The sequence below is a fragment of the Hyaena hyaena genome, unplaced genomic scaffold, assembly GCF_003009895.1.
Source record: "Hyaena hyaena isolate Hyena2069 unplaced genomic scaffold, ASM300989v1 scaffold_40, whole genome shotgun sequence".
Taxonomy (NCBI): domain Eukaryota; kingdom Metazoa; phylum Chordata; class Mammalia; order Carnivora; family Hyaenidae; genus Hyaena; species Hyaena hyaena.
In genome coordinates this window covers 5061275-5084101 of record NW_024080672.1, presented here as the reverse complement: position 1 = coordinate 5084101, position 22827 = coordinate 5061275, and the positions used below count along the sequence as shown (strand labels likewise).

The following is a 22827-nucleotide window of genomic DNA, read 5'->3' as shown; positions in this document are numbered from 1 at the left end:
TTGCCTTTTTTAAAATTCCGTATGACAGTCATTTGCATGGATGTCTCAGCCTCTTTGGGACAGGGAACCTATCCATCATCTCTCCTTCCAACGCTAGTCGAACAAGCAGGACGTACTCCATAAGTGCTTTGTTGAATGGAATAAAATCAAATGACATGTATTTAGATTGAGATCAAAAATTGTTTACGCTTTGCAAAAAGGCTCCACTTCTGAGGGACCCGTGGCTGCAAAAGTGGCCTCAACAGGAAATGGAAGGAATCCCATGGCTTTAGTAACTTCTTGTGGAATGAGCAGAGAAAACAAACTAGAACTTTCTGGAACGAGGCACACACATGGAATCCAGCTATACAGGAAACTGTCCTGGCAGGTCACCTTTGCGATCTGAAGAACTCTGCCCAAAATGCCCCTGACAGAACTCAGGATCAAAAGCCATCTTTCTTCGGTGGAAGCACCAGCCTGAGTGAGTCACGGCAGTATTCCATCCCATGGCCGCTGTTTGGGAAAAACAGCTGGGGGGGTCACAAGGGAAGGCCCGCTCCATCAGAACAGAACGGATTCGGCAGGAGAAAGGCACCATCAACTCTCTCTGCCCAAGTCCCCAAGGCAGTCAGCCTAATAAGAATGCCCATCTTTTCCCTAAACCAAAGCCCCTTCCCAATCCTTAGGGAAAGCTATGGGCTTAGGCTCTTTCTAGATGAGCCCCCATACATGTACATCATCCATAAATGTCTGCAAATGCAGCAGAACCCAATACAGGCTCCAGAAAAAAGGGTTGAGGAGGGGCTCCTGGGTGGCTCAGTTGGTTAAGCATCTGACTCTTGGTTTCGGCTCAGATCACGATCTCACAGTTTGTCAGTTTGAGCCCCACGTCAGGCTTTGTGCTGGCAGCTCAGAGTCTGCTTGGGATCCTCTCTCTCTCCCTTTCTCTCTGCCTCTCCCCTACTCACACTCTCTTAAAATAAATAAATAGACTTTAAAAAGGTGGGGGAGGGGTGCTGAGGAAAAGTAAGAGAGCTGCTTTAGCTTTTAGGAATGAGACTTCCAGGGACACCAGCAAACTTTGTTTCAAGAAATCTCAGACAGGGAGAAAAGCAGAGAAGAACAATGAGTATGTCCAAGCACCACAGTGAGGCCCGTGACATTTCCCCAACTGGGCTATTCTAACCCTTCGAGGCCCCACTCAGGAGCACCCCATCCTCTAAGACTCTGTGGCACCTGAATGAGCACCACCTGCCTGTCCTGGGACTGATGCAGCCTGCTACTCTCAGGTGACTTTTTCTGTCTGAAAAATCACTAATCTCATTCTTCTGCGTGTTCCTTGAGTGAAGGGAAGACCTCACACTTCACCTCCCCCTCCCCAAGGCAAAGCCAATATGATTCAGCTCTGTCCAATAAGTGTGAACAATTCTGAGCAAAGTTGGGGGTGGGGGGGAACGGGTCATAGACAGCTCACCCCCACACTCAGGCAGCTGACAGTCCAGCAGGAGGAACAAGGTAGCCTGTCAGCTCTCTTCAGTGTGACATGTGCTGTGAGAAATATGAGAAGGGGGTCATGTTCAGGGGCTGGAGCAGGAAAGATATCAAGGAAACTTCCTAGAGAAGGCAACATTCAGGATGACTTAAATATAGGACATCAAAGCTGTGATGGTTTGGGTTGGTGGGTTGGTGGGTTGATTGGTTGGTTGGTTGGATGGATGGGTGGATGGTTAAATGTCTGAATAAAAAAAAAATGAAGGAGTGAATGAATGAATACCAACATTCATTGAGGATAAAGCTGGGATTGTTTTGATTCTACTGAAAAGTATCAGTTTAAGTTTTATGACACTGTCCCAAGCAGATCAGTATACTTTTTCCAGCCTTTCTCCTTGCTATGCACAGTCTCTCATTTGCTCAATACTTACTGCCAGGTACAGGGATACAGATAGAAAAAAAGAAAGGGAGGAAGGGAGGGAGGCTGGCCCACTCCAGTCCTTAAGGAATTCATGGAAGTAAAGGTGAGCTATCAAGTCACCATGCTACAGTGAGGGTTATCCGTGATACTCAGGAGCAGAAGAGAAGCACGTAGACTGTGTGGGCCAGGCCACCATTACAGCGACATATGCAAGGCACCTAGGATGAAAACTTTAAGGAGGCCCTCACTCCCAGGTTCATGCACGTGCCTCCGCTGAGAGACCTTGAGAACGAGCGCTCCTTAGATCCTGCACCCTGGACGCCCCATTTGCTTAACGTTCATCCTGGTCCTGTTTCTGACCACTAGATGGACCCCTCTTTGCAGTTCTGGCAGCAAGGGTCTAGTGGGCTCACTAGCAGACCAGCAAAAAAGCATCGTGGAGGGAGGGGGGTGGAAAAAGCACCCAGGAGAGAAGACTCTCTATATACTACCCCTGCTGGCAATCATCTCCCAAAAATTATCCCTGAGCCTCACTATCCCTCCATCCAGCGGCAGCAGCTCCCTACAGGGGACGTCTTCCTGGCCTGTGCAGAGATAGCAAGGCCCAGATGTGGACAGAGGAGGATCACGAAGCTGCCACTCTGATGTCCCGAGATGCCCAAAATGAGACCACTCACCTTTCCAAGGAGAGGTATGGATGTGCTCTCACCTCCTTAGCTATGCCTTCTGGATCTCAAAGGGAATCTGGGTCATGGGAAGTCTCCTCGCCCTAGGTGGCGATAGATACACTGGACAGGAGACCCAGGTACTCTGGCGCTGAAGGTGCCCAACAGCTAGAATTAGCACACAGGGTAGGGGTATCTACCCCCGTCCTGAAGGGCTCCAAGGGGCCTGTAATGCGCACTAGGGCAGTTTCTCATATTTAGTCTCCTGCACTTGCTAGGAAGAGTCCCACATTCAGGAGAGAGAACTGGTATTTCCCTGTTGGGGTTGGGGGGGGGGGGCGGCTAGGGGAGCAGACATGTAGGGTCAATGTGGGTAAGGTGTGGGGTAGGAGGAGAACCAGCTGAGCAAAGAGCAGCCGTACCCACCACAGAAGAGAGGTCCCCAGAGTCAGTCAGGAAGGTGAAGCCAGACCAGCACAGGAGCCACAGGCCGGTCACCTGTTCACACGGGGCCCCTGGCGCGCAGGAAAGCAAATGTGTATGTGTCAAGAGTCAGCTAATTTCAAACCTTTATAGACTGACAGAAAGTTCAAATAATGTGCAGAGATAAAGTGGAAGTTCCACCTATTACTCATCCCATGTGGTGCAGATGTTGTCAGACTCGGGACGCTCGGGTATGGGGAATAGTCAATAAACCGCAAACACCACATCCTGAGCTAAGCCTCTGCCAAGGTCCAGATGGCATTATTCACTCCCTCTCAGGACGCAGGCATCTGTGTGCCTGCAGGCTTCCGTTCATGATCAGGAGCCCGGGAGGGGATGGGGACCCAGGAGGGACCGGGATTCACTCTTCTCTCTCCTCAGAGTGCATAGTCCTTAGGAGGGGCCTGGTGAGTACCTGCTGAATGCAATCACCAGCAAGGGTCGCTGGAGTCCTGAAGACTGATGAAGATCTGCTGCCCCCTACTGTCCATTCTACAAAACCCAGAACATCTGCTGGAGCCCCCTCATGGCAGTCACTGAACCCCTGGCATGGACCACTGGCTTCCACACAGAGGCAGGGACACTGACACTCGAGGCCAAGGCGGTGTCCAGGCTGTACAACAAGGCAGCGTAATTACATTCCTCGCCCCATGTTACTGCTTCACCGTGAAGACTTTGCAGTAAACGTGGCCCCCCCAAGCCCAAGGCCCTCTTCCCTGTCCACGGCTGTCCACGGCGCTCCTTAACCGCCCCCATCTTCCACTCTGAGAGGGCCACACGCTAGCACCCAAGTACGGACAGCTCCACGGCAGGCCCTGGGCCTCAGAGGCAGGGGGCCATCTCACCCTTCTGCGGCCCTAGTGGCGGCCCAGGCACCAAAAGGGCTCAAGAGGACCTCCCTCTGATCAATACAACAGGATGTTAGCAGTCACGAAGCCAGTGACGGTTCGTCTGGCACTCTTGCAGCAGGGCCTGCCATGTCATGATGGGAGGGGCTGTCTGTGGGCCTGAATTAAGCTTCATTCCAGTGTCCCCTCTAGGGTCTGTCTCCTCGCCTATAAATGAGGCTGCCTGGCCTGCCTCACAAGGACACCCTATGTACCAGAGGTGATGGCCATGAACAGGCTTTACAGCTTGTCTATCATAACCCAGGTTTGGGGCATCTGGGTGGCTCAGTTGGTTAAGCGTCCAACTTCTGCTCAGGTAATGATCTCATGGTTTATGGGTTTGAGTCCCTTGTCAGGCTCTGTGCTGACAGCTCAGAGCCTGGAGCCTGCTTTGGATTCTGTGTCTCCCTCTCTCTCTCTGCCCCTCCCCTGCTCTCTCTCTCAAATATAAATAAAAACATTAAAAATAAATAAATAAATAAATAAATAAATGTTTTTAAAAAATAACACCAGGTTCTGGGAAAGTGTACAGGGAGCCACGAGAATGACACAGAAGACACTGGTGTCTGGCCCAGGTGCCCCTGCCTCAGCATGCCCATCCCAGCTGCTGTCCCCCGTCCCTGCTGGCTAATGGCTCACAGCTGTGTCCTTCTCCACAGAATCACCCTTTGCCAAACTAACCCAGGAGGTGGCACACTGCCCATCCAGCTCCCAGCCCCCGCCAGGACGGGGGACCCTTAGCCAGTGACTGACTCAGGAAAAAAGCCCTCTCCTAGCTTAAAGGTGGGGCCAGCTCTGGGCCAATTCACACTCTCGTCTCCCTGGGGGATCAGACTAAGGCCCCACATCCCAGCTGAGACCCTCCCCAGCCCTGTCCTGCCTCCCACTGCCTTTTTCCTGAGAGCACCTCAGTAATAACACGCAGCCACCCCTCCATCCCAGGCCTGGCTCCTAAGGCACTGGTGCTTCAGCCTCAGCCTGGAGCACTTCACCTGGAGGGCCTGCAAAAACACACTGCTGGGGGGCGGGGGGTGGGTGGGACCTGGGTGGCTCACTCAGTTGAGCAGCCACCTTCAGCTCAGGTCATGATCTCATGGTTCATGAGTTCGAGTCCCGCGTCGGGCTCTGTGCTGACAGCTCAGAGCCTGGAGGCTGCTTTGGATTCTGTGTCTCCCACTCTCTCTCTGCCTCTCCCCTGTTCATGTGGCCTGTCTCTCAATAATAAATAAACGTTAAAAAAATAACAACGTAACACTGCTGGGCTTCGCTCCCAAGGGTCCAGGGCCCCACCACTCAAGCTGCACAAGGGGACACACATTTGCTCGGGGCTCTGGTGTCTGGAGACTGCTGCTGTGGCCACTGCCACAAGGGAGGCCAACCATTCTCCTCAATTTCATGCCCACGATAACACACCATGTCTGCAAAGGAGACTGGGCAAACGGTGGGTGGCTGGAGCCCCTGTGGCCCGTGCATACCTGAAAACTAAAAGCTGAAGCCAGTCCCTATTGTGAGATGCCCAGAGTGACAGGTTTGAGCTAATGTGCAGAAAAACCACCACGGCAAAGTCCATGTGGCCATCAGAAGGCCCGGAGATTCACTCTGAGGGATTCTCACACAAATGACAGGCCAGCATGTCCTCAGAGAGGTCCATGAGCAACACAAGTACGGTCACCCCCAACCAGACCATCAACTTTCACAAAGTGCCACTTGGAGAGCCACCAGGCTTAGAACACCCAGCTCTGGGGACTTATAAATAAAGAATACCTCTCCCATGCTCTCGGTCCTACACCTAAGTTTTCCTGAGGGTCTACTCTGGCCCAGGCATGTGGGTGATAGCAAGCTATGCAAAGGCGCAAAGGAATGCCCTGCCCATGACATAGAGCAATGGCGGGAAGCTGAGTGAGCCGAGGGTTACGGGACCACCCAGATCACGGCTATAATCCCAGCAGACCCAACTGATCATCACAGAAACACAACAAAGGCAGCCCTGACAAGCCAGTGACAAACGACAGACTGTCCCGGCCACAACCCCCACAGTGGGGACCCAGAAGACATATTTTCTGAGTATCTTCTAAGATCAATGGACACGGGAAAGGAACAAAAATCAAAGCAGAAAGTAGTTCTTTCAGCCACTGAGTTAGATCCAAGGAGTCAGAGTTAGAAGGGCCTGATTGTACAGACATCCATGTCCCCTAACATCTCAGCAGGTCATAGCGTCCACCTGCCCCCTCTCTTGGGGGACACATGCTCCCTGCTCCTGTCCCTGCCTCTGCCCCTAGGTGTGACTTCCATGGCCATCCCTGAGCCCAATGTTGCGAGGCCCACAGAGGGCTCCAAGTAGCCACCTTTCCTCAGCTTCATTAGGGCAGGGCGATGGGGCAGCGCCGCACATACAAGCCAGCTCTGCGGTCATCTCCTGTCTTTGCCATCCTTTAAAACAACTGCATATGCAGGGCACCTGTGTGGCTCAGTCGGTTAAGCGTCAGACTCTTGATTTCGGCTCAAGTCACAATCTCACAGTTCATGGGATCCAGCACAATGTTGGGCTCTGCACTACAGTGCAAAACCTGCTTGGGATTCTCTCTCTCTGCCCCTCCCCTGCTTTCTTGCTCTCTCACTCTCTCTCTCAAAATAAATAAACTTTTAAAAACATAAAATAATTACATACGTGCACATCTCTCTCATCCTGAAAAGCTCATAGGATCTGATACACACTAGGACTCAGATCCACATTTACTAAATTGAATGAAATAAATGGGGAAGGGGGTGTGGGTGGGGAGGACTGGAAGAGGGGGGTTTATGAAGGGCAGGGGGATTACTATGGCTTTTAAATCAAAGGTGCTGCAGGGGTGCCTTGGTGGCTTAGTCGGTTAAGCATCCAACTACGGCTCAGTTCATGATCTCATGGTTCATGGGTTCAAGCCCCGCATCGAGCTCTGTGCTGACAGCTAGCTCAAGCCTGGAGCCTGTTTTGGATTCTGTGTCTCCCTCTCTCCGACCGTCCCCTGTTCATGCTGTCTTTCTCTCTCTCTCTCAGAAATAAATAAAACATAAAAAATTTTTTTTAAAAAATCAAAGGTGTTGCATACAGTTATGTAGTATGTGCACTGCACAATGATGCCCAGCTGAGGGGACAAGGCCCAGCTGAACTCCAACCTATATTCCATCCACCAAACTGTGAACCCTGGGACCTGCTTCCACCCAGAACTTTGAGTGGTTCCTTAAATTCTCTGGCCTCGGTTTCCTCATCTGTAACACAGATGCCAGGGGGGAGGGAAATGCTCATTCTGAACCCCCAGTGTCTTCTGGGAGTTTGCAGGGAGCTCTGCTAGTCTGCCCTCCTGCAGACCTTTACTCTCCTCCCTCTATGCACTCCATCCTAAGGAAGGAAGTGTGGCATAGCGGACCAGTTGATTTGGGAAAGAAAGAAAAGAGGGACATTAAGCTCAGCTGTACCCTTTCTCCTCTTGAAAATGAGCTGCTCTCCTGGGGGGGGCAGCTGCTCCCACCGTGTGGCCACGTGAGCAGAACTGCCCATGGCCTGCGATGAGGGGGTGCAGTCTGTCTAGCTCTGGGCCCACGAGGCCTCTGGGTCTGCTGTGTCTTCTATCTCCCCCGTATCAATCACGGAAATGATATGTAGGTTACTCCAAGCTAACTGATACCCTTCGTTTTATCTGTCAGTTTGTTCAGAGCCCAGGAGAAGAATGCTATTTAATAAGCACACAAAAGGAAAAAAACAACAACAATAAACAATATTCACCTCAACGGATTACTATAAAGAGCAAGTGGGATGATATATATAAGCACCTCGCATAGTGCCCAGCAGAGAATAAGCGGTAGGTAAAAAAACAAAGTCCCCAAAATGTTTGTTGATTGATCGATATAAGGGTCAACACTATTAAACCTGTGTGAAACACCCCTGATCATACTTCTCCTGGTATTGGGGAGGTGTGGGGTGTGAATGCACTTTTACCTGCTTCCTGTAAGACAAAGTTCATACCATCTTTCAAGGGTTTAATAATTAGGGTAAGGCCATCATAGTCATAAGAGGCAGAACTGCCAGTCCATGGACTCTGAGCCCAGTCCATCGGATTCCAGACCCCATGTGCCTATACCTCCTAAGTGCGCTGTGAACAGTAGGTGCTCAATAAAAACCTGATGACTGAAGCAGAAGGCCCAGAATAACTCTGGAAGTAAGAACCACAGGCCAGCAAAATGCATATGCTGGAAAGAAAGCTGGACCTCTTCTACCTGGTGGCCACATTTTATAGTCAGAGACAGTTAAAGTCCAGAAACAAACAACTGGCCCAAGTCAGCCAGGGCAGAGCAAGGACTAGAACCCAGGCCTCCTGCTATCCAGCCACTCCTCTTTCTCCTCAACCCATCATCTCCCCCGGACCGCTGCAGCCTGAGAATGCTCCTGTCCATTAGGTTTGAGGCACTGTTCCCTTTCAGGTGCACACAGCTTCTGGCATTGGAGGGCAGAACAAGGCCCTCTGGGTCAAACTACAGCAAGCAGATTTTAATTCAGCATGAAGAAGAATTTTCTAGCAGTCAGAATCATGCAAAAGTGCCATGGGAACCGGCGAGTTCCCCATCCCTGGAGGTGGTCAAGCGGAACCCAGTCATCACCTTAAAGGCTGTGGAAAGGATTTCTACTCAGGGAAAGAGGTGAAGCCATCTTTTCATGTGTTCCCCAGACTCTGGAGCTCGCCGCACAAGTTCTAATCCATTTTGCCTCTTATCAGGTGTAAAAGCATGCACAAGTACAGGAACTTCTCTGGGTGAGCTGCCTCATTGTAAAATGGGAATTATAATAGTATATCCCTCCTAGAACTTTATGAGGATTAGAAGAGTGAATTTGCTCAAAACACCTAGAACGGTGTCTTGTGCAAAATAGGTCAATATCAAAAGTTTACTGATCTTGTTCTTACTGGTGGTGGCGGTAGTAACAATATTAAACAAATACTCATCGAATGCGCTCTGTGTACCAAGTACTATTCTAGGAGCGGGGACTTTATAGTCCCTGCTTTCATGAAATTTATTTTCTATCGTGAGGGAGACACAAAATGGGTAAGTAAATAAAATAATTTCAGGTAATGATAGGTGCTGAGAGGCAAAGAAAACAGGCTGGAAATGTGGGGGTAGAGGTGCAGCTGGTCAGAGAAAGTCACTCTGAGTCCAGGACATCTGACTGACAAGGAAGAGCCAGTCACGAAAGGATTTGGAAGCCAGGCATTTATGGCAAGAGGACAAGTCAGTTCTGCCCATGTTGGATGACAGGAAAAAAGACCTGTAGAAAGAATAAAGATCTAGAAGTAGCAACATCAGGCACCTGGGTATCTCGGTCAACTGGGTGTCCACTCTGGATTTCAACCCAGGTCATGGTCTCAGGGTTCATGGGTCTGAGCCCCATGTCAGGCTCTACAGTGTGTCAGCATGGAGCCTGCTTAGAATTCTCTCTCCCTCTCTCTCCGGCCCTACCCCACTTGTGCTCACTCTCTCTGTCTCTCTCTCTCTCTCAAAATAAATAAATAAACCTTTTTAAAAAAAACTTTTAAATATAAAAAATAGAAGTAGGTATATCAATGCTAAAACAAAGGACGAGAAGGGGGACTGGCCCCACCAAGATGCTAAGCTGTAACTACAAAGCCATAGTCATAAAAGCTGTGGTCATGTGGTTTTAGTTTTTTAAAGAAGGACAGAAGACCAGTAAACCCAATAGAGAGCTCAAAGACAGACCCACGTCGAAATGGGACTGTCGTGAAGAATCAAGTTGGCTTCATGAATCACTGGGGTGAGAAACAGATTGTAGATGGTGCTGGAAAGACTGTCTTACTCTATGGAGAAAAACAACTGGATGAGGGCACTTGGGTGGCTCAGTCAGCTGAGCGTCCGACTTCAGCTCAGGTCATGATCTCACGGTTTCGTGGGTTGAAGCTCTGTGTTGGCCTCTGTGCTGACAGCTCAGGGACTGCTTTGGATTCTGTGTCTCCCTCTCTCTCTGCCCCTCCCCCGCTCATGCTCCGTCTCTCAAAAATAAATAATAAAACAAAAGTTTAAAAAAAAATTTTTTAAACTAAACCGGATCTTTTCATCCTACCAAACACAATAGGAAAATGAAAATGTGATAATTATCCCAACTAAAATAAAAATTATCTGACAGGATTAAAAATTCCAAATACATGCTGCTGACAAAAGATAAGCTTTAAATCTATACTGGGCCACAAAAGAAATCTCAACAAATATCAAAAGACCGAACTCATATAGAGTGTATATGACTTTAGTTAAACCAAGCCAGAAATCAAAAACAGAAACCAGAAAAATACCCTAGATGTTTGCTTTGCTCAATAGGTGTCTAAATAACCTATGGGTCAAAAGAAGAAATCACAACAGGAATTTGAAAATATTTAAACTAAATCATATGAATATATAACATATGATCTCACGGGATACAAAGCACAGCTTAGAGGAAAATCTGTAGGCGTAAAAGATATTACAAAAGAAGGCTCAGGGGAGCAGAGGGTGGAGGAATGAGTGAACTGGGTTCTCGTGTGGGTTTTCTTTTTTTTTTTTAGCTTAAATAAATTATAATCTTTTTTAAAAAGGGAAGGATGCTGGCAAACCCTGCAGGGCTTTGGTCAGAACCCCTAACTAAAAAGCTACAGAATAGATGAAAGTAAAAAGATGGAAAAATTCAATAGATACACTATAATCAAAGGAAGGCTGAGGTAGCTCTCCCTAAATAGACATTAAGGCAATAAGCATTACCAGAGATCAAGAGAGTTTTCATTATGATAGAAAAGCCTATCCGACAGGAAGATACAAAACTTCTACATGTACGTGCATCGAATAACATAGCCACAAAACGTGTGAAGCAGAGTAGGCCCAGCTTACTAGGGTCACAAAGGGAGTTTATGGACTGTAATCTATATAGTTTGCCTTTACCACCAGGACCTAAGTGCCTAACTCTTCAAGAGAACAGAAGAAAGGGGTGCCCCTTCAAGCATACCCTAGATAATGGAATCTCATGATGTTGTTGCAAGGAAGGAAATTTGCTAGCCAATCTCCTTCACGGCTTTATATATAAAACCCCACATAAAATTTTTAATAAATTAAATCAAAAAATATAAAAAAAGATAATATATCCAAGTAAGATTGGTTCCAGGAATGTAAGGTTGGTTGACATTCAAAAATCAATCAATATAGGAATTATCAGGGTCTGTTGTGAAAGCATAAAAGGGTAGTATAAAAAAAAAAAGTCTGCCCCATAAGAGCCTTGTGGGAGCCGATGCATCCCCACATCAGGGGCCTCCCACAAGAAACACCTCTTACACCACGTCAACCTGGCCATGTTGCTGTGGGTAAGTCTGGGAATCACGTGTCAGAGTCTCATGACTTTGAGAAGAAAGGACTAACAAACCCTCCCCTTCTGAAGCTTCCCGTGTATGCATGCTCTGGGCTGTTCTCTCCCTCGAGGAGGGACCATACCCACCTTGTGGACTACACAGGCTTGCTCTGAGAGCCCAACGGGCCACCGAGGACCGGGCGGCTCTCTGGGAAACCATCGCCCTGGCACAGCCCGCTCACCTGACGGGCAGGGGCTGGCTCCCCTGCCGCGTGAACACTCTCTCCGGCCTCTCCTGGGTCGTCCTGGCACTCCCACCTGGCGAGGAGGACTTCAAGGGCATCCTGTTGGCCTCCGGGCCGCCGTCTACCGCTGGGCTGTCCTCTGCAACATCTCGCCACCTGCTGCTCCCCCTGGACCTGTGGCCTCTGCTGGGCAAGTGAGGGGGGCTGCTGGGCGTGGTGCTCGGCTTTTCTGAGGCCAGGTCACTAAGCGGGCCCAGGGGGCTCCTGGAAGTGGAGCCAGTGCTGGACACCAGGCCCTCCTGGGCTGCAGGATGGGCCGGGGCGCGGGCGGAGAGCTCGGGCACTTTCCGACCGTCTTCCTCAGGGGCCTGGGGGGCGCCGCTGCTCAAGGAGGAGGACCGCCTCAGGGAGCGCTTGCGGAGGGAGTCCTGAAAGGGGCAAGAAGAAGAGCAGTGAGGATCCCCTTCAAGGGAGGTGGGAAAACACTCCATCCCGCACGACAAGCATTTGCCCGTGACGTTCCTTCCCCCGAAACATCTTTCCTCATCCCCAACTCCACTTAAAATCCCACCTGTTCTTTGAGGAGGTGCTCCCAGGCTCCCACCTGTAATGCTGTCACCGTGCTCGCCTGCACAAGCCCCAGGAGGGCGCCTCGGCCCTTCTCCCACACCCTTACAGGCAGCAGCGTCCAGGAGCAGGTGACGCTGCAGCTCCCGGGTCGGACCCGCGTTCCAATTCCTGTGTCGCCACCTACCAGCCATGCTCCCTGTGGCAAGTTATTCATTTCTCTGTCTCCCACTACCCTCACCTGTAATATAGCTTGTCTACAATCCACTATCTATGATTTCTCTCTCTTTTTTTTAATGTTTATTTATTTTTGAGAGAGAAACAGACAGACAGAGCATGAGGAGGGGAGGGGCAGAGAGAGAGAGGGAGACACAGGATTCAAAGCAGGCTCCAGGCTCTGAGCTGTCAGCAGAGTCTGATGCAGGGTGCGAACCCACGAAGATCATGTGAAATCATGACCTGAGCCAAAGTCAGACGCTTAACTGACTGAGCCAACCAGGCGCCCCTAATTTCTTTGTTTTAATGTTTATTTATTTTGAAGGAAGGGAAGGGCAGAGAGAAACGAAGAGAATCTCAAGTAGGCTCCACACTGCCAGCACAGAGCCCAATGCAGGGTCTGGATCCCAAGCCCAAATCAAGAGTCAGACGCTTAACCAAATGAACCACCCAGGTACCTCACACTATCTGTGATTTCTAAAACCTCTCAAAACAAGTTTCTTCTGGAATCCTGTGGCAAATTCTTCTGAATTGTTATGAGGCTGCTTACAGTCTTTTTTTAAGTGTGGATATTCATATCTTTAATTGTAGAGATGTCAATGTTTTTGCTTATGGGGTGCTATCCCAAACCCTACTGCAAAGCATTAGGTGATAGGTGGTTTGTGCGCGGTGTTTCTTTCTTGAAAATAATGAAATTCTGAATTCCAAAACACATCTGGCCCAAAAGTCGAATGCGGGATTGGGTACCTATAGCATCTACCTTCCACAAGATCGTAGTATTAAGGGATACACCCATGTAAGGCCGTGGCACAGAGGAGACCCATCAGGGCCATCAACAACATCAGCCACTGCTATCCACCTCTCTCCCGTCCCCACTCACACGCAGCCTTAGCCTCTCCTGCTGATAGACCCGGAACGGCAGAGGCCATTCTTCATTCATCTCTGATGTCCACAGAGCTCCCAGCTCAGTAACCTATACCTAGTAAGCACTCAAGGCTACTTGAAACTTGAAACCCACGTTTCTGAAATGAAGGACTTCCAAAGGAGTCAATGGAAATGTCTCTTCTTACTACCAATGATTAACTGATGAAATGGGAACTCAGTTTACCAATCTAGGATAGGAGAGTGGAGGTAGAGGGGACAAAAATAAACCTGCTGGGCTTTTCCTGGGTTTAAATTTGGGATCTCTCAGCATTTCCAGAAATAATCCTGAACCAAGTGGTAAAGCCTGAGCTGGAATAAAAATAGTGAGTTCTGTAGTATTCTTGCCTAGTGGAAATTACTAGGCACTACAAACCTCTAAAAGCCATCAGGGCATCCCTGCCACACAGTGAAGAAAATATTAGTCACCATTCCCAAGGAGACCCAAACTTTTGGCCAAAGGCAGGAAACCCAGCCTCTTTCTTACTCATCCTTTCTAAGTGCAGAGCTAATCTAGGACTTAAAAAAAAAAAATGATGAAATACCTAGCAAACCTTGCTCTTTTCTCTCGAGCATACCAATTAAGTATGGCCAAGGTACTCATAGGCCCACAAAACACTTTCTAGAAAGCCTGGGGAAATCGTACAATAACCTATCCCATCTTTCAAGGCCCTTCACAGGATTCAGATACCCCAAGGGAAAAACACACCTCCCAAGGCAATCATTCCTCCCTTCAGAAGTTTGGGCCAATCTCCTAGCAGTAAAGCAGATCTAAGTCATCCGCCTCGCACCTCAGTTGTGAGGGGGTCTCAACTGCACGGTTGTGACGGGATGTCGCTGTAGGTCAGGACCCTGGCATCCATCTGGTCCTCCAGTTCTCAAAGTGTGATCCACCAGCCTTAAAGGTCCCCACACCCTTTCAGGAAGCTCACACCTAGTTTCATAATAATAGTACGACATGATTTGCCTTTTTCACCATGTTGACATTTGCCATAATGATGCAAATGCCCTGGTGGGAAAAACTGGCCCATAGCCCGAATCCGGGTGGTGGCACCTAACTTTACTAACTGGAGGTGTCTGCCACCACTTGCAATAACAATACATAAGTAAAATGCTAATTTCGCTGAAGAACATCCATGCTGAAGCATAACACTTACCAACTGTATTCAATCTCAACCCTATGGTCCACAACTCTTGGATATTCCTTGGGACAAAATGGGAGGCGTATATAGGCACTCTGCTGGGTGCAAAGGACCCGGCTGTCTCAAGGAGAAGAACTTGCATGCAACTATCCTAGTTGTTGAGCTGAACTTGCTAATGTTTTTCACGGGACGACTGACAGACGAACTATGGTTACTCAGACTTGGATATCTGGCAGGCATTTTCCTGAAAATAAATGGAGCCTGTCACTTCAAGGGAAACAACTGATGTGTGGTCATTGAGAAAATAGAAGTGGTCAGGTAAAAATTAAAATTTGGGGAAACTTGGATCAGCCACTGTGAGCTTGAGGGCTTCTCAGCACTTAAACATTTTTTCTGATGAGGTGGGTGGCACCATCAAGAAATGGGACTTTTTGGGGTTAGTTTGCTGTTGTTGTTGTTGTTTTAAATAATGAAACGCGTCAACATTCAGAAGAGTTCAGTAGCTCAGATACCTCAGTAGGCCAATATTTTCCAAATGACCAAATGCATCATGGTACTAAACCAGGTGGTGGGAAAAGATTCATTCAAAGTGCCAGGCTGACCTATAGATATTGGTACAAAAAGGTACGAAAGGTTCCTGGATATGGCTTCAGACTCCATGATAAGAAACCACAACTTGTCTGGTTTGGTGTCATATCGAAGAATTCCCCCGGTTTCCTGAAGAGACTACTAAAATGCTTTTCCCTGTTCCAACTATATATCTGTGTGAGGCGACATTTTCTTCATGGACTTCAACCAAACTACCACAATGTGACAATGGATGAAGAAGAAAATATGAGACTTGAACTACCCTCTACTAAGCCAGACATAAAGAGATTTGCAAAAATGTGAAACAATGCTATTCATCTCACTATTGTCTTATTTTGGAAAATATAGGGGCTTGGGGGGCGTGTTTAAAACCATGTTATTTGTACTAAATGTAATGGGTTTACTGTTGTATTGTTGATGGTTTAGTAAGCAATTATTTTTTTTAAATTTCTGGTTTTAATTTCTAATGTGAATGTCAATAGCTATAACCTACATAGCAAAAGCTCTTCAGGTCTCTCAGTAATTTTACAAGTATGCAGAGACCCTGAAACTACAAAGTTTGTAAACAATGTCCCCAGTAGACAGTATCCCTGGTTTCCCCTTCACCCAGCTACTCTAGTCGCTTCCGACATGGCCTGCTCTCCTGCTGAAGCATCTCTAACAGAAGCTCCTCATACGAGCCCCCACCCACTCATCCCAGGTGTGCTCTTGGGAGCCATTGGGCCAGGCTACACCACTCACCCCAACCAAGGGCCATCAAGCCCACACCATGCTCTGCACACAAGTATGGCAGACTCCCTGCTCTCAGGAGCCCACAGCTAAGCTCAAGGAGCCTGACAGGGATCATGTCACTCACCACTCCAGTCCATCAATTAGGAGCACCAGCCTAAGATACCAGGATATTGTGAAGGTACATCCAGGCTTGATAGGAAAAGAGCACTGAGCTCACTAGCAATGTCTACCACGGGCACAGCCACGGGGAGTGGCAGGCACATATTGGCCATCCTGAGACCGGGCTATTCCTATATCCACGCTGGAAGAAATCTCTTCTGTTCTGCCCCTCCTCCCACCTTCTACCTTCTCTTCCTAAGACTGAACATTCCCAAATCTTGCCATTTCCTCCAAACTCTTCACATTCCTAGTTGCTTTCCTCTAGGCATGGCCTAGTCCCTCTCCAAATACAAGACAGTAGGATGGGACATGATGTGAACCACACAGTGGTTCACCTCCCTTGACTTGGACACCAGGCGTATGACCATCTGCAAGCTGTGAAGTCCCAGGGCTCGACAGAGCCTTAGACATCTGACCTAACAAACCAGACCATGGCCAAGGTGAATAAAGACCTTGACCAAAAACCCCACAAGATGTAGGCAGAGGCAGAGAGAGGATCAGCTTCTTTCTGTCCTGATCCCAAGTGAAATGGGAGAAGAACACCCGCCTCCAGAGCTACAGCCCACATCCAGCCATACAGCACAGGAGAGGGCGTGACCAGCCGTGGACACAGACGACCTATGTGAGCTTGCTCAGGCTCCCTCATTTGACTAATACTACACTGTGAGTTGGTGTCTGATTCTCCTTTGTTTTTCTGTTTCTTTGTTGTTTTACAAACTCCTTTTATATTCATGTTCTCATTGGTTTAGTCCCCCCACCTAACGGGACCCTATCAGAGCCCTTCCTTTTTTTTTTTTTTTTTTAATTTTTTTTAAATGTGTTTTTGTTTTTATTATTTATTTCTGAAAGAGAGAGAGAGAGAGAAAGAGAGAGACAGCATGAGCAGGGGAGGGTCAGAGAGGGAGACACAGAATTTGAAGCAGGCTCCAGGCTCTGAGCTGTCAGCACAGAGCCCGACGTGGGGCTTGAATTCACGAACCATGAGATCATGACCTGAGCTGAAGTCAGACACTTAACCGACTGAGCCACCCAGGCGCCCCAATCAGAGCCCTTCCTTAAGGAAGACTATAAGAAAATGATGTGAAATGATTAGAATTTTCTTTTTAAAGCAAAGCAAATGAAACTATTAGGGTTGGGATTTCTTTTACCCTTTAACTATTATGTTTTAAAAAGTAAACAAGATTTTCTCTAGACTTGGATGGGTCACCCAGCACTCCTGAATGGCAAAGGTAAAACCAGAAGACAAATGTGTTCTCACTCAGCAAAGGAAGATCAAGCCATGGTGTCCACCCCAGTGACATGGTGGGTAAACTGAGGGCAGGGAAGGAGATGAGGCCTGCCCTTGATCCCACAAGAATCACACACTGTCTGGTGACAGTCAGGTACTGTCATATCCTGTCTGGTGACAACCATGTACTGTCATGTCCTGTCTGGTGACAGTACAACCAGAGAAAACACAGGCAGGTATTCCTCCCATCCCAGCACACAGCTCCCTCCTTCTTGGACTATGCTGGGGGGTGGCCTCAAATGAACCCAGGCAGCCCTTAATGAACCCTTAAGCCCTGCCTGGCTCTCCTTTTCCACTCTCATGAGAGCAGTGAGATCAGCAACCCTACCTGCGGGGAACTGGCGATGGGCCCGGCCATCATGCCTCGGACAATCAGGCCAGACTTCAGCCTGGTCTTCTCTCCCATCCTTTTCAGATCTGAAGAAGTTTCTGATGACTGAAGCCTGTCCATCTTCTCCCACGCAGGGGCCACAGAGGGGCTTTCACCAGGGACAGCCTGCATGGGCTTACTTTTGTGTGGGGGCCTTTTGGATGCTACAAAACTACCCAGGAAATCCCCATCAAGATTGTCGTGTCTGCAAAAAAGGGACATTTCCATTAAAACAGATTCTCTAAAAGGAACAGCTAACAATGACAATAAAGTCCCCATTCAACAGGTACTCAGAGCAAGCCCATTCACAACCATGTGATGATTCTAACCAGCCGGCGCTTTATCATTAAAGGTGAACACTGGAAAATACTTTTGTATCAAGGCAAATCTCACCAACAAAATAAGAAGGAAGGAATTAGGAAATAAAATCAGAATTGATGATCCATGACAGAATTCCTCAAATATCCTTAGATAGCATGTAGCCTCAAATATAAAGAGCATCCTTATTCCAAACCCGCATGACAGAAAAACGTAGCCCTTCAATACAGTCATGAGTTACATGGAGCCCCGCCTGACCGTACCTCATTGTGACTGGTGGGTAGAGACCTGTGGCAAACTTGGCATTCCCCAACTATTCAGTTAATGTTCAGTTAAGTTGGGCCCACCAATGCCTTCTTTTCCTGGGCTGCTCGGCATTGAAAGAGAGGAAGAAAGAGAGAGAGAGATTGTGTGTGTGTGTGTGTGTGTGTGTGTGTGTGTAGGAGAGAGCAAGAGAGAGAATAAAAGAAGGTGAGACATAGTGAGGCGAGCAAGGGGGAATAACAAAAATGAGAAAGAACAGAGCGAGAGACCCAGATAGGAGGCGATGGATCACTCAGAGCCCTGCTGACACAGGCCGGGACACTTTCTACTGCTAGACTCTGGCTCACAGGGCCACTGGCTGCTGCTCCGTGCTGAGCTGCTGATCACCGAGTGCTGGGCCACACACGAGAGAAGCTGTCGTGGATGCCATGACGGGGGCATGTCCGGCAGAGGAAGGGTCCGGGACCAGCTGGAGGAAACTGCGAGCGGCTTGCAGAGAAGGCAGCACGGAGTCTGTAGGGGTGAGTGGGCAGGGGATAACCAGAAGGCCCCAGGCACTAACGCAGAGGCCTGTAAGAGCAGGACAGGCCCAGGAGAGCCACTCAGGCTGATCATGATGGAGTTTTCCAAGTTACTCTTGGGAGGTGGGATCTCATCCTGGAAGCCATGGGAAACATCTGAAGGCCTCTCTGTGGGGAAGCAGCACATCCAGACTCATCTGCGGGAAGCTCATGCTCTCTCAGGTGGAGGATGCACACGAGCAGATCAATAGAGGCCTAGAGACCAGGGAAGAGCCGGTGGGAGCCAGCGCAGGCAAGAGGGGAGGGTATGAACTGAAGCATGGCTGGCGGGGCAGAGAACGCAGGAAAGAGACTAGTGTGATTAAGGACTCACAGAGGCAAAAATGACAGATTCAGAGACAGACAAAAATGACAGACTCATTTTTGGCTAACACTAAAATATGTAGCTTGGGCAACGGGGTGGAACTCGGGAGTCTCGACTCTTCTTTTGCTGGCTCTTTATCACTCAGAAACATCTCTTTTCACAGGCAGGTGGTGAGTGCCTCTGAAGGAAAAACCATCTTCTTCGGCACCCCTCCTCCTCCACTTTGACATCTGAAGCCTTGAGTTAATGTTTTTAATGGGGTCCATCCTTTGACCGCTCGATGCCCAGACCCTATGCTACCTTCAGGAAAGAAAATGCTTCTCAGCAGAGCTGGAAGGAAACACCCGGTCCTGGGGAGTTAGACTCACTGGCGGGACTACAGGTGGCTATTAAGTTTGTAATTAATGAACTGCTTTCCAACTAATGAAGTGCAATCAAGAATGCCAATTCATTTTCTCCCTATGGGGTCCAAAAGGCCTTATTTTTTGGACATTTCTATCCCTACAGTGTTAAGTTGCTTTGGGGGTTCTGTACCTGTTTTTTTAAGAAAGTGCAAACATAGCAAAGCCCCTGAACCTGACGAATGTGAAACGTCTGAACCATGAGCATCCCCCCTCGCTTCCTCCTCCACTCCCAAGGCCTCCAGAAGAAGGTAGCAGTGCCCCACGGCAGGGAATTTGAAAGCACATGATGTGGAAGCTGAACGAAGGCCCCCCCCAAAAGGCGTCCCAACCCCAGAACGCATGAATGCTACCTTACGTGGAAAAGGGACTTTGCACGTGTGTTAGGGTTTTGAGATTGGGAGATTATCCTCGATTATCTGGGAGGGCCCACTGGAGTCACAAGGGCCCTTGTGAGATGGACACAAGAGGTCAGAGTCTGGAGTAGGAGATGCAATGACAGAAGCAGAGGCTGGAGTGAAGACAGAGGGAGCAGCCACAAGCCCAAGAATATAGGCGGCGGCTAGGAGCCAAAAAAAAAAAAAGAAAGGAAAGGAAACAGGTTCTCCCCCAAAAGCCTCCAGAAGGACAGAAGGAAGAGGCTCTGCTGACACCCTGTCATGAACCCAGACCAGTTTCGAATTTCTGACCTCAGCATTGTAAGAGAATAAATTTGTGTTCCTTTAAGACGCGGTGATGGTTAAATTTTATATGTCAGTTTTGCTAGGCCGTGTTGTCTCTTTGTTTGGTCAAATACTAGCCCAGATGCTTCCATGAAGGTATTTTTTACATAGGACTAACATCTATAATCAGTTGACTTTAAGTAAAGAAGATTGCCCTAGACAATGTGGGTGGGCCTCAATCAATCAGTTGAAGGCCTTAAGAGCAACAGTTGAGGTTTCCCAGAGAATTCTGCCTCAGGACTGTAACAAAGAGTACTGCCGAAGTTTCCAGCATGCCAGTCTGCCCTACAGATTTCAGACCTGCCAGTTCCCACGATCACGTGAGCCAACTCCTTAAAATAATATATAATATGTATATACATATATAATATTTGCATATATATTTGCATGTATTACACACACATGCGCACACACACGCACATCCTCTTGGTTCTGTATTTCTGGAAAACCCTGACTGTTACAGCCATGGCGTTTATAGCCATTTGTCACAGCAGCGACAGGAAACTAATCCATGGTATAAAAACGAAGAGGTACCTGGCTTTGCTTGTTTCTGACAGTGACGTTCTCCAGCCTGCATCTTCGTCTGCAAGGTCGTATATATTTACCAGTGTGGTTTCCAAGCATCTCGGTGGCGATTTGTTACTTTTCTTTGGAATTGAGAGAGCAGGAATTGGAGTTTCTTGAGCGAAATTGTTAGCGGTATTTCCAAAGTGATCCAGAAAGTATCTGGTAATGAGTTCGAGGCTTGTTTTTAGAGGATTTTCCTTTGCCTGTCATTGGAAGGAAAAAAAAAAATCATTACTCATGGGTACAGCTTCAGGGGAAGGTGGAAGAGATGACTGGTCCAGTTCTTGACACAGTTTATCAGCTTCTCATTCATTCACACACTCTTTCAGCAAGTCCTCGGTGACCGCCTACCATATGTGAGGCGCTATGGTGTAACACAGAGAGGAAGACAAAATCTTCTATCCTAAAACAACCCAGGGCGTGAGCAGGTGATCCAATGAACAATTGTAATAAAATATGATATGAATAGAAGAAGAACAGCTAAGAAGATTTCCTTTTGGTTTGTCTCCTAGGAATAATCTTAGAAAACCGGTATCCTTCCATTTAAAAAATTTAAACCTCTAGGGATCCTGAACGCTACAAGTTTAGTAACACTTGGGACCCAAATACGCTCTAAGATTGCAGGGACAGCACTGCAGCCGGCTATTGCAAAGAACAGAGAGAGGCCATCAGGACTGACTCAATCTACATCCGCATCTTAAAAAAAGAAAAAAGAAAAGAAAAAGAAAAAATGAAACTCTTTGGTAGTCGGTTTTAGAAAGAAATGATACCAGTATTTCCCAACCCTGACTATACCAGATATCATCTTTGGAGGTTTTGAAAATATATATATATATATATTTCCAGGCCCTGCTGGGTCTTACTAAGCCAGAATTGCAAAGACTGGAGCCCTGATTTCTCTTAAAACTCCCCTAAGTAATTTGTACAGTTACCCAGGCAGCAATCCACAGGCTGACCTTGGGCCATGGAACTGTCAGTCCCCACCCCGCTTGCCCAGAAACACCAAGCTGTTGGGAAGTGTGGCCGGACATGGGGCGTTTGGTGGGAGTCGGCAATCAGAGCAATAAGGCGCCTGACAAAGAGCCTGGCTCAGAGAGGACCCTGGGGCACATCCAGTCCTTCCCCTCCCTCTTCCCCTGATCTGCGCAGCAGAATCTGAGACCGACACCACAGCCAAATGGGCTATGACCAACAGCAACAGATTTATCAGGCAGTCAGGATCAGAGGACCGCTTTATTTATTTTTTTTTAGTATGAGACCCCAAAAAACTATTTTGTCTCAGTGTAAATGAGACTCACAAGGAAGAGAGTCAGGGGAAAGGCGTTACATCATTTATTTCAACCTTCCTGCTTTTTCTTACAATATGACAGATTTATAGCCCTGCGCATTACCTGAATTATACTTTATGACTCTTCATGGCCTTCATATGAATCTAGACACCATTTTTCAAAAACTCAATTTTACATAGTCATTTTTAAAAATTTATTTAAATATTTATTTATTTTTGAGAGACAGAAAGAGACAGAGCACGAGCGGAGAAGGGGCACAGAGAGAGAGACACAGAATCTGAAGCAGGCTCCAGGCTCTGAGCTGTCAGCACAGAGCCTGATATGGGGCTTGAACTCACAAACTGCAAGAACATGACCTGAGCCAAAGTTGGACTCTTAACCGACTGAGCCATCCAGGCGCCCCATAGGCATTTTTATATATTGTACTCTTAGTAGGGAAAAACAGGTTCCTGGGATTAACATTAAATTGCAGGGCTTTCCTAGAATCAGGCTAGCTTTGTGCAAATGTCAAAATCATTATGCGATAGAGAGATTAATAAATACATCTTTCTGAAAAATATAAGCTCAATTCATTGTATAAGAACTATTGTATAATCAGAGCATTTACCAAGATCTAATGAACATACCTTAAGTATCTTCAGATAATTATTACCTTAGGGAGACTATATTATAGTAAGAAATAGGGGCGCCTGGGTGGCTTAGTCAGTTAGGCGTCCGACTTTTGCTTAGGTCATGATCTCGCAGTTCGTGGGTTCGAGCCCCGCATCGGGCTCTGTGCTGACTGCCAGCTTAGAGCCTGGAGCCTGTTTCAGAGTCTGTGATTCCCTCTCTCTCTGACCCTCCCCTGCTCACGCTGTCTCTCTCTCTCTCTCTCTC

General features: G+C 47.9%; 1 protein-coding gene across 1 annotated transcript in view; it reads right to left on the bottom strand.

Moving 5' to 3' along the window:
• The window catches only part of MINDY4 (MINDY lysine 48 deubiquitinase 4), a 109904-nt gene that overhangs the window by 76941 nt on the left and 10136 nt on the right, over positions 1 to 22827 (bottom strand). The window contains exons 3-5 of the mRNA XM_039229916.1: positions 20630 to 20865; positions 17464 to 17710; positions 11520 to 11950 (exon numbers count right to left, since the gene is read on the bottom strand). Of these exons, the coding sequence (XP_039085847.1) occupies positions 11520 to 11950; positions 17464 to 17710; positions 20630 to 20865 (914 nt within the window). The remainder of the gene's footprint in view (positions 1 to 11519; positions 11951 to 17463; positions 17711 to 20629; positions 20866 to 22827) is intronic.